Source organism: Cherax quadricarinatus, chromosome 67 (genome assembly GCF_038502225.1).
Source record: "Cherax quadricarinatus isolate ZL_2023a chromosome 67, ASM3850222v1, whole genome shotgun sequence".
NCBI classification, from domain to species: Eukaryota; Metazoa; Arthropoda; class Malacostraca; order Decapoda; family Parastacidae; genus Cherax; species Cherax quadricarinatus.
The window spans coordinates 11,274,973-11,287,711 of record NC_091358.1 but is presented as its reverse complement, the minus strand read 5'-3'; the positions used below and the strand labels follow the sequence as shown (position 1 = coordinate 11,287,711).

General features: G+C 42.5%; 1 protein-coding gene across 9 annotated transcripts in view; it reads right to left on the bottom strand.

Annotated features, from left to right (window-relative positions):
- Plc21C (Phospholipase C at 21C) overlaps positions 1–12,739 on the bottom strand; it is a 613,502-nt gene that overhangs the window by 575,425 nt on the left and 25,338 nt on the right. For all 9 annotated transcript variants that reach the window (XM_070099388.1, XM_070099391.1, XM_070099386.1 and 6 more), the window contains exon 2: positions 435–506. In XM_070099388.1, the coding sequence (XP_069955489.1) occupies positions 435–506 (72 nt within the window). The remainder of the gene's footprint in view (positions 1–434; positions 507–12,739) is intronic.

The window sequence follows — 12,739 nt, the reverse complement described above, 5'->3', positions numbered from 1 at the left end:
ACACACACAAACATTATTGGCATAATGAAGAGATAAATAACATTAAAAAGGCCACATAAAGATAGAAAGAAACACAGGCTGAGGCTTCCTACTGTAGTTCTTCACAGCAGGTATTAACGTGTTTAAGAGTGCCTCATGAAGGAACGAATTAAACAACGGTTTCACCCTGTAATTCCTTCTGTCTCCATGTCGAATGTTTACGTGCACACGCACGCACGCACGCACGCACGCACACACACACACACACACACACGCACACACACACAGTTTCTGAAATGAAGCAAGCACATGTTAGGGAGCCTGCGTGAACCTAGGTGAAGCAACGCACCTGTGCGACTCATAGTACAGTTAGCAAGGAGGACAACACTAGAAGCACTAGTATGGCCACAGCTGCTGCATCCCCACACGGGTGACACAAGGGTACTACCTCTTACCTTGGGAACCTTGGCGTACTTGTCCTTGCGGGTGTCTCTTATCGTCATGATGTCTAGCATCTCAGTCTCCGCCTGAAACAAACCAATATAATTAATATACTTTGTAAACTTGTGTACTGTTTTGTGTAATAAAAGAGCTAAAAAATAATATATACTATACATATATATTAGATCATGTACATAAATACATAAACATATTTATTAGATATGGTGCTAGAAGTTAAATATTCAATCAGCTTCAAGGAGAAATCTCAATATTTTTCCTGCAAGCTTTATTTACTTCTCCGTAGTTTATATATATATATATATATATATATATATATATATATATATATATATATATATATATATATATATATATATATATATATATATGTCATGCCGGATAGGTAAAACTGGTCAATTAGCAAGAACTCATTTAAAATTAAGTCCTTTCTAAAATTTTCTCTTATACGCTTAAAGATATATTTTTTCAGTTATGTTAATGTAAAAAATAATAATTTTGTACGAAAAGAACCTTAAGAAGCTTACCTAACTTTATTATAACAAGCGCAATTTAATTTAGCCTAATCCAGCTAAATATATTTTAGATAAGTTTACAATACTTTAATAATAAACAAACAATGAAATATATTTTTCGTTAGGTTCAGAGTGATTTTTGCGACATTATTGCATACATAAATTTTTACTAGTCTTATTCGGCAAGAAGAGCGTTGCTATTTAAACCAAAATCGCAAGTTTTACCTATTCGGCACGACATTATATAATAAAATCATTGATAATTAATATACATATATTTATAATTTACCCCCCAAATTTGAAGGAAACTTCATACATCATTTAATACTACAGGACTAAAAATGTCGAATGAAGCTCTTTCCAAATTTCGAGTTTTTTTTTCTTTCATTCACTCTATGATGATTGTTTCATACATATTCAAAATCTACTTCCTTCAACAGGTGCCAGATAAGGCCAAGATGTGATGGCTATATAGCCCTGCGAGATTCCGGTAACAATAGCCTGGACAATCAGGAAGTCCAGAGAGAAGTTCAGTGGGATAACTAGAACCTAGGAGACATGCCAAGCTAATGATCATACTCTTTCAATCACTTATTTCTAGGATGGTATATTTCTGCACACTAACAGCCCCTATATAAAAAAAAACTACAGGTTAAATTGCAGAAATGCAGAATGTACAGACAAGCTTCAATCTCCGTATTAAATTAAATCATGCACCTAAATTTCTGGAATTGCCCAAAGCCTGCAGCAGTGCTCCTTCTTTCTTAAGCGGACCCGTGTGACTTGGACCTGCCTAGCATGGGCCAGTAGGCCTGCTGAAGTGCTCTTTTTTCAAGTCCCTTGAGCTTATACTTCCTGAAAAGCAGAAAAAATATGCCTGAAGCATATTTCTGGGGGTGGCCAACATCCATGGCCCGGCTTGAGACAAGTCCTGATCAAGAAGCCTGATGGACTGGCCGTACGCAGTCCAACGTACGAACCACAGTCCAGCTGTATCAAAAACTGAGTGGAAGAACTTGCCACATTCCCTTTTGAAGACAGCGAGAGGTTTGTTGGTAATTTTCCTTTTGCACAAATGGAGGGCGTTGAAGAGTCTGGGACCTCTGACACTTACTGAGTTCTCTTGGTGTACCAGAAAGCCCTGCTGTTTACTGAAGGCATTTTGCACAGTCTACGAAGTCTCTTCTTGTCACATGGGATTTTCAGTTTTCTAGAGGAACTGGTCTCAAATCTACAAACATCACTTTCTACAAAGCAAGGCAGACGGTGCAAAATACCCCAAGTGAATATCAGGTGTGAAATACGTACACTTAAGTGTAGAGGACCAAGACTCAACACCTCTCCCGTGACTTATCAACATGATAAGTTCCTTTAGTTAGTTACTGATCAGCTTGGCTGTGGTGCCTACGTTGGACTGTAGATCAAGACCAAAAAAAAATGGATCTGGAAAATTTGCATGAATTGTTCCGACAAGTAATTATTAGAATTTAACCCCAGCATATGTAAAGTTATGAAAATTGGGAAAGGGTAAAGACAACCTGAAACAGTACAGGGGACAAAGATTGAAAACCTTCATGAAAGAGAAAGACTTCAAGGTGAACACAAGTGCCGAGCATTTCACTTGAGATACATCAAGTGGAATGCTCAGCACTTGTGTTCACCGCTGTAGTAAATGCGAGATTGGCAAATTTCAGGGTAGCTCCCAGGAACCTCAACAATCATTCACGATCATATACATGGCCTTCACCAGGCCCATCTTGGAATATGTAGCGCAAGTATGGGCAAGTCTGTGGGAGGGAAGTGTCCGGTACACGAGCGCACAGCTGGAAGATAAAAACCTAGAAGTCACAGGGATGTTAGACCGGTGGAAGTGGAACGACCTACACAGTGAAATGGTAGAGACAGGATCCATACACAGTTTCAAGAACAGATATGACAGGGCTTAAGCAGTCAGGAGAGTGAAATCAGTTGTGGCTAGGAGCTGGGACTTGACACCTTTAACCACAAATAGGTGAATACAAATAGGCGAGTGTACACACACACACACATACACAACATGCCAAGTCTATATACAAGCGCCTTTGACAACTAGTAACCACTATACAGCTGGAGCCCCAATCCCACACTGTTAGGAGGAAATCCCCATCCCCCCTCCCGCCCACCAGCAGCCGCTGGCAAAGCTACTCCTGTTTGCACACTGAACAGAATTTACATTTTCAAATATAAACGCAGATTGGTTTGGGTGGCAGCCATCAACATATATGTCAAATTTCACCAGTATTGAAAGTCTCTGTGGGCTTTGATGCAGCTTAAACTAATATACGTTTAAGAATCCAACAGAATTAAATGAGAACAGCCCTTAACAGCGAATTCTGTATAATTTTCACAAACATTAACGAGATTTTTTTGAAAAGAAATAATAATTTAAATGAGGGTCCAGTCCACAGTCTGCTCCACACACACACACACACACACACACACACACACACACACACACACACACACACACACACACACACACACACACAATTTGGTACACCTACTCTTTAATGTAAATAATCAGACACTAGTGTGGCAGCACCTCAATGCATAAAAACCTGCAGACATGGTCAGGAGGTTCAGCTGCTCAGATTAACTATGAGAACGGGGAAGAAATAAAATCTCATTGAGTTTGACCTTGGAAATATTCTTGGTGGCAGACGCATGGTTAGAGCATCTCAGAAATTACTGATCTCCTGGTATTTTCACACAACAGTTTCTAGAGTTAATGAGGGAGGTCAGAGGTTAATGGCCAAACTGGCTAGAGCTGACAGGAAGGTGACAGTACTTCAAATAACCACACGTTATAACAGTGTATGCAGAAAAGCATCTCTGATATACCTGTGATGAGTTGAGCGAGTTCTACTCCTAGAGCCCGGCCTTAAGCGAGGTTCCTCTGGTGCATATGCCTGGTCAACCAGGCTGTTACTGCTGGCGGCCCACTGGCCTACATATCTATCAGAGCTTGGTTGATCTGGCACCTAGTGAAGTTACTTATCCCAGTAGTATTTCTGATACCTTCTAATAAGATGTTGCATAGTCTGGACCCAAATGGTGGAAACTCGTGAAAACAAAAACAGAAAAATCTACCACTCTGGTTTTATCTGAATTTGTTGTATCAGGTTTGAACTAGGCAGTCTTCCAGCAAGCTCTGTGAGTTATCAGAATCTTCTCTACTTTCATGTAAGTTTATAATAAACTGAGAAACAGACTAGGTAATACACTAAAAAAATGTAAGGTGTAATAGAATCCTTAAAAGTAAAACCGAGGACTGGTAAACACAACACAGTATGCACATGTTGCGGACTCTGAACTAATCTAACCATACCCCCGGCCGGGATTGAACCCGCGGTCATAGAGTCTCAAAACTCCAGCCCGTCGCGTTAGCCACTAGACCAGCTGGCCACAATAAGATTCATCCAACTAGGTACCTAGTTGGATGAATCTTACTGTGGCTAGCTGGTCTAGTGGCTAACGCGACGGGCTGGAGTTTTGAGACTCTATGACCGCGGGTTCAATCCCGGCCGGGGGTATGGTTTGTTTGCAATCGTGTCATTACGATTTCTTGAGTCTGAACTAATCTGCTAATTTAATATTGTGCATCTTTAATATTCTGTGTTTATCATAATTCTATATTGGAGTTAATTTCCATTATTAGCTAAAATGAAAATATCTTACTTTATACTATTATTTGATTTAGCTGTCTTAAGTAGGATGTAACATTTACATTTTATGTTTGAGAACTGTGGTTGGCTCTCTGCAGGGGAAAATGTTTGGTGAACTATCGGCTCACTGGTTTACCTGCCGGTGTCTGGCGTACCACTGTGAGTCAACATCACCACACCCAATGTTGGGGCTGTGGGGGTTGACCTCACTCAGTCATCAGCTGGTCTCTCATAGACAACACAGTTCACCCTCACCTTTGGAAAGCGTCACACCTTGCTTATTGGAACTAACATTGGGCCCCTCTTGAGATTTCTTCGCGATCTTCCAACACTGGTCGGTCTTGTACCAGAGTTCCTGGGATGGAGTGCGGATGGCTGTATTAAAGCGCTCTTGACTGTCATTATATCTTCAAAAAGCATTCAAGCGTCTTTAGTGTGAAGGGTTCAAGGAGTTACCCCTCGCAGTCAGTTGCATCAACGAATTCATTTCATACTGACAGTGCCGATATGTGTATTAAGTGTTTTGGTGGAACCACTGCAAGTTGGATGAGAGTAGTGGATACGTTATGTTCTGAGAAACGTTGTAAAGTGTTAGTGAATTTGAATGTGTTAAGACGTGAGATGTGATCTAGAAAAAGGCTGTAATGTTTGTGTCAATATCTCAGTGTAAATATCTTATGAATGTTATATTTTATTGTGTTGCCTTTGATATACCTTTGAAAAGTTTCGAGAGTTTATCTACTCTGAGCCCGGCCATGGGCCAGGCTCGTCTGATGCTTGCCAGGTCAACCAGGCTGTTGCTGCTGGAGGCCTGCTGCCCAACATGTCCATCACAGCCTGGTTTATCTGGCACCTGGTGAAGATACTTGTCCAGTTTCCTCTTGAAGGCTTCTACACTTGTTCCAGCCATGTTTCTGATATTTTCTGGTAGGATGTTGAATAGTCTGGGACCCCGGATGTTGATACAGTGTTCCCTTATTGTCCCCATCGCACCCCTGCTCCTCACTGGGTTTATTTTACACTTCCTCCCATATCTCTCACTCCAGTATGTTGTTATGGCAGTGTGCAGATTTGGGACCAGGCCCTCGAGTATTTTCCAGGTATATATTATCATGTAACTCACTCTCTCCTCCGCTCCAATGAATACATGTTCAAGACTTGAGGCGTTCCCAGTAGTTTAGGTGCTTTACTGGCTCAATGTGAGCCGTAAACGATCTCTGTATTTGTTCCAGCTGCGATATTTCTCCTGCTTTGAGCGGGGCCGTCAGCATTGAGCAATATTCTAAGTAAGGGAGCACTAGCAATTTGAAGAGTGTCACCATCGGCATTGTTTCCTTTGTTTTGAAAGTTCTCAATACCCACCCAGTCATCTTCCTGGCTGTCGTGGTCTTTGTCTTATTATGGTCTTTAAAACAAAGGTCCGCTGACATAATTATTCCCAAGTCTTCTACGTTTTCCTTAAGTAATATTTTGTGACCCTCTTGAGTTTTGTATATAGTGTTCTTTTTGAGTTCTTCATTCTTTCCATACCTAAGCAGCTGGAACTTATCACCATTGAACGTCATGTTGTTCTTCACTGCCCACTCGAAAACCCTGTTTATGTCTTCCTGTACTTTTTCAGTGTCCTCTACCGTACTGACTTTCATGCTTATTTTAGTGTCATCTGCAAATGATGATACAAAAGTGCGCCGGGTGTTTTTATCTATGCTATGAGGCTGAGAAACAGCAGAGGTGCCAGGACAGTGCCTTGGGGCACTGAGCTTTTGACCTCGTTGATGCTGGATCTTGACCTGTTCACTACTACTTTTTGTGTTCTGTGTGTTGGGAAACCTAAAATCCATCTGGCTACCTTCCCCGTAATGCCCATGGCTTTCATTTTGTGCGCTATCACTCCATGATCGCATCTGTCAAACGCCTTTTCCAAAATCTGTGTAAATCACATCTGCGTTTTGGTCGTCTTCCAGGGCCTCCGTAATTCTGTCATAATGGTTCAGCAGCTGTGACAGGCATGATCGTCCTGCTCTAAAACCATGCTGGTTCGGGTTATGTTGGTTGTGCTGCTCCATGAAATGCCTTTTAAAGAAATAGTAAAAAACCCTTCTGCGGTTTATTAAGCAACTTAATAAATATCAGAAAGAACCTTGAAGCAATTTGACTGAGCAGAATGTTTTCCTGTTCCTTGTTCCTTGAAGGGTGTTAATTTAACAGGCTTTCTTGTTGCTCTAAGCGCAACAACACATAACAATCTTCACTCATAAAGTGCACACACACACTCTCATACAGCTTCTAATAAAGTCTAGTTAGTTTAAAGATAAACTTGTGGGTTGTCAATCTGTAACGTATATACTGCAAACTGTTACTTAATTAAATTCTTAAAAAAAAAAATTATACTGTACAGAATCTTTGCTGATTTTCTTGACATTTAGAAAAAATGCATTTTCATTTCATATTCTAGCTTGAAATACTGTTCTCTAACATGTTTGATGTTTATATTTCAAAATGTTCATACCACTGATCTACATTCCATTAATAATTTATGCCCCTAAGTATCAATGTATCCAGTAATAGTACAGTAATATAAATCATTATATCCATCCCATAATACATAATTATTTTTTTTTTGAGTTAAGGCGACAGGTTAGGCCAGGGTTTTTTTAAACTAAAAACCCCGGCCCGGGCGGTTCAGTAGCTACCCACAACCCTGCACTGCTGGTAGCAGGACGAAGTCTTGAACTACGGATGTTCAGTGTACTCTTATTATACTCCTGGAACACCTTTTCTTTCACCTGGTCTATGATACTCTCCCTCATATAACAGTAACAAAGAATGCGTGCAAAAAACAATAAATGGAGAATTGAGTAGGAGATTTAATCTTCAAACAAAATCAGAGGCTGCCACACCGGAAAGTTCTACAGATCTCAAGAATGTACAGAGAACCACCTAAATTAGTGAGAATCCCTGGGACGCAGGTAAGAAAGAAGCAACGCAATTTACACCAGGAAAATTCTTGTTTAGTTTTAAATCCGCCCATCGAAATTATGAGAGCAAGTGTCTCGACAGGCAGTGTAAAATACTGTCAATGAAGAGCAAGGAGCCCAAGAATTTTTATCACTTTATATATACGAGAAAAGCAGTTTCCAATTACAAATTTGATAAGTTTCTTACGTCAATTGCTACTCAGCTAGGCTGTGGCGACTAATGTGGGGGTGCGTTCTACTAAACTCAACAGCCTGATTGATCAAGCGATCAATAAAGCCTGGTGTGGGACCAAGCCGCGAGGGACAATGACCCTGGAAACAACAGGTAGGAAGATACCCCGCCATGAGTAACAATATCTAGTGGAGGGAACTAGAGCCGGATGGCCAAAGGCCAATCCATCAAAAAACGAAAATAAACAAAATGTTCATCCCACAAAAATTGGCCCGACAAAAGCCAATTACAAAGGATCGATGGGAAAGCAATATTCAGATAGCGTCCCTCCCTGTATGGGGAATAGGCAGCTGCCACCCGTGACCAGGTGCTGTACGAGACCAGGTGTTGTGTAGAACCTGGTGAAGTGGACTAACTTCACTTCACCTGGGGACCTTTGGTTACTATTATGGTCTTGGAAGACCGAAACGTCTTCTGTAGACGACACGAAAAAATATGTAGGAAGATACAAGCAAAGTCTATATAAAAATAGGCGGTGGAGAACATCATGACGTTCAACGGTGATAAGTTCCAACAACTTATGATATTGAAAAAAAGAACTCATGAGGGACACTATATAAAAAACATGAAGATTACCATACAGAGTGGAAGTAACATGTGAAGGACCTAGATGTAATAATGTCAGCTGACCTTTCTTTCAAAGAACACAATATGACAAATGTAAAGACATCCTGGAAAATGACAGGGCGGGTAATGAGAACCTTGATAAACTGAAGTGTCAATGGTGACACTATTCAAATACCTTGTGTTCTCCCACTTAAAATATTGCTCAGTGGTGAGGCTCCGTTCAGGGCAAGGCACACCAGAGCCAATAAAACATTTAAATTACTGGAAACAGCTCAGTCTTATATATGTACTCCCTGGAGCGTGGGAGAGAGGAATGATAATATTTACATGGAAGGTATTTGAGGGTTAAGTTCCAAATTTGCACACTCCCATAACAAAATACTGGTGTAACAAATAAGGGATGAAGTGTAGAATAACACCAGTGAAAGGCAGGGGTGCGGTGGGCACAAGACAAAAATTGTATCAACATCCATGGTCCCCGATTGTTTAACCTCTTAACAAAAGATATCAACAGTGACGGAACAAGAGTAGAGTCTTCAAGAGGAAACCAGACAAATACCTCTACAAAGTGCCGGATCAACCTGGTTGTGTAGACAGGTGAGCCAGCGGGCCGCCAGCAGCAACAGACTGGTTAATTAGGCAAGCAGCAAACGAACCTGGTCCTGAGTCGGGTCGCGGGAAAACGAAAACTCTTGAAAACCATCAAAGGCATATTAAAAGCAAAAGAAAAAGAAAAATTCTACTGCTTCCTTTCGAAAAGTGTGTTTATCTGTGAACTGCTCCAGCACTATCGTGACAGTCTATATAAAGAGAATTATTAAGAAGTTCCGAGCTGCTTCCAGAGGTAATTTGCTAAAATCAACAAGTTGGTTTCTGACCAGCCGGGCTATGGTGCTTATATTGGACAGGAAGCTAGCACCAAGAGCATTACTTATCAGACCTATCAAGCAGGAGGCCTAGTCTGGGACTAGGTCACGGGGGCAGTGACATAATGACCTAGGTAAACAGTGATGTAAACTGAAGAACTTTGAAACGTGGTAGAAAGACTGTTAACCCATCCCAAGATGAGAGTCACTCTCCTCTTCCTCGGATGAAACCTGCTTAGCTCTCATTTCCTATGTGCTTCCCCCATGACAACCAATACAACATGACTGAACGGGGGGGAGGAGGGGTATGACTGAACGGGGGGGGAGGAGGGGTATGACTGAACGGGGGGGAGGAGGGGTATGACTGAACGGGGGGGAGGAGGGGTATGACTGAACGGGGGGGAGAGTACGACTGAACGGGGGGGAGAGTACGACTGAACGGGGGGGAGAGTACGACTGAACGGGGGGGAGAGTACGACTGAACGGGGGGGAGAGTACGACTGAACGGGGGGGAGAGTACGACGGTACCACTGAACGGAGGAGAAGGGACGGTACCACTGAACAGAGGACGAGGGACGGTACGATTGATCCAGGGAGACAGTCGACTGATCCAAGGAGACAATCGACTGATCCAGGGAGACAGTACGACTGATCCAGGGAGACAGTACGACTGATCCTGGGAGAGTATGGCTCAAGGCACCATCATATTTGTGATTCATTTCCAGTGGTTTTTGTATCCCTGCACCCCAGCATGACACAGCAGTTCCTTGCCCACAGTCTAGTAAACCAGGCTATTGATGCTAGCAATCCGCAGGGCTACACAGCCATCACGTGAGCGAGCCATGACATACAACCACAATTCAATTTGACCAATGATTCTGATGTAGACTGGAGATTTGTACGAATTTTTATATTTTGGTGGTGGGATGATTTTTGTCACTCACAAACAATAACCTACAAATAAGAGCGGTTGCCTACACGCGCGCCCCTGAAAACCGAATACATTTCTGAATCATTAAACTTTTGCCTCCAATATTTTGTTCACTGTTCATTTCACGGTGAATTTTCACGTCCCATAAAATGTTAAATGTTACTACCAACCAAACAACGAGACCTACGTACATCTATACATTTTTACACTGTATAACGTTGGCACAGTTTGTGCCAGAGGTCAGAGGTTATCCCATGATTGACAACTACTTGCGATATACCTGAGAAAAGTTTCAAGAGTTCTAGCCTCGTGGCTTTGTCTGAGGCTAGGCTGTCCTATTAACCGCTTCGTCTATCTGCAGTCAATTTCGAGAATAATTGCCCTCGCGGCCCGGTCCCAGCCAAGTCCTTGTTACTAGCCTCATCGACCAAGCTATCAATGCCAGCCGCACGTAGATCAACGTAGGCTCCAATAGCTGTCTAGGAACGAAATGGAGGAACGCAAGTTCTCCTTTGAAAACACCTAGAGATCTGTTGCGAAGTCCCTTTATTTCTGTAGATAAGGTGCAAAACCGCGTGTATGTGTGTACAAAACAACCACGTGTGTGTGTGTGTGTGTGTGTTAAAACAACCGCGTGTTTATGTGTGCACAACAACCACGTGTGCGTATGTGTGCTAAACAACCACGTGTGTGTATGTGTGCTCAACCACGTGTGTGTGCTCAACAACCACGTGTATGTGTGCACAACCACGTGTGTGTGTGTGCTCAACAACCACGTGTGTGTGTGTGCGCGCGCTCAACAACCACGTGTGTGTGTGTGCGCTCAACAACCACGTGTGTGTATGTGTGCTCAACAACCACGTGTGTGTATGTGTGCTCAACAACCACGTGTGTGTATGTGTGCTCAACAACCACGTGTGTGTATGTGTGCTCAACAACCACGTGTGTGTGTGTGCTAAACAACCGCGTGTGTGTGTGCACTAAACCGCATGTGTGCGCGCGCGCACAAAACAACCGCGTGTGTGTGTGTGTGTGTGTGTGTGTGTGTGTGTGTGTGTGTGTGTGGTAAACAACTGCGTGTGTGTGTGTGTGCGCGCGCGCGCGCTAAACAACCGCTTGTGTGTGCGCTAAACAACCGCATGTGTGTGTGTGTGTGTGTCAGAGGGAGAGAGAGAAAGCACTCAAAGACAATTTGACCCTACCATAGCATCAAAGACCATAACAGGGGCAAAGTTACTCCAGAAGCACATAAAAATAAACAACTGTGAAGGAGAAAGCAATTAGACTAAATAAGGAAGAGGGGACGCTGATGGATAATAATTTTTGTGGTATCATATTCCTGTTCTAACAATTTAGCTCTTCAATCATTTCCTAGCTCGTCCAGAAGAGAGAATGTGGAGCTTCGGGCATTATACACGATGACCATGAACTCAAATACTCTCACCTTAAAAAAAAAAAAAAAAAACTCGTTAGAGAACCATTTTCCATCATGCCAGGATTTGCAAAAGCAGGTTAAAACCGCCACTGCAATTAAATCACTGGTACCTAAATGCAGAAACCAGACTTAATGCAATAAAACACACACACACACACACACCCCATGAGAGTTCAATTAAACCGTGGTTTATGTAGCTCGCCATTCAGGGTGCTGGGAATGTACCTGGGAACGTGGACTCTCCAGCACCTGCTCCGGAAACCTTTCCACTACCAACCTGTCCATCTTGTAACACTCGCTGAAATACTGACACTCACTGAAGCAATGACAGTGAAGCAATGACACTCACTGAAGCAATGACTCATTTGATACAAGCACCGAAGAGCAGACAAATGCACCGACACCCTGACACACGCATTGGACCGTTGACACACGTATTGGACCGTTGACACACGTATTGGACCGTTGACACACGTACTGAAACGCTGACACAAGTACTGAAGCGCTGACACACGTATCATAGCGCTGATACACATACTGAAGAGCTGACACACGCACTGAAGCGCTGACACACACACACACACACACACACACACACACACACACACACACACACACACACACACACACACACACACACACACACACAGACTGAGAAAAACAATGAGACTCACTGAAAGCACGGGTTTAACAGGTACACTAACATAATTCAGTAAGTGCAAGGAGCCAAACCTACAAAGACAATTTCTTTTGAAAATTGAACTTGGCATGCTGAAGCAAATTATTAGAGAGTAACAGCAACTGCAGTGCCTAAGCTAACGGCAAACTGTTTGCACCAACACTCTTTGTGATCAGACCATCATCACTCAGATATAATAAACTAGGTGGGCACAATTACTGTTAAAATAATAATAAATTACATATTTACACCCGTAGAGATCACACGGTGCTTGGGAAATAGGAGGTAATCTGTTTCGTTCTAAGGGAGGGTATCGCATCTTTCTCGTACTTAGCAGACAGAGGATCCAGCCGCCCCTGCTCCTTGTGCTGAAATACTCACATGGGTTTAGCCT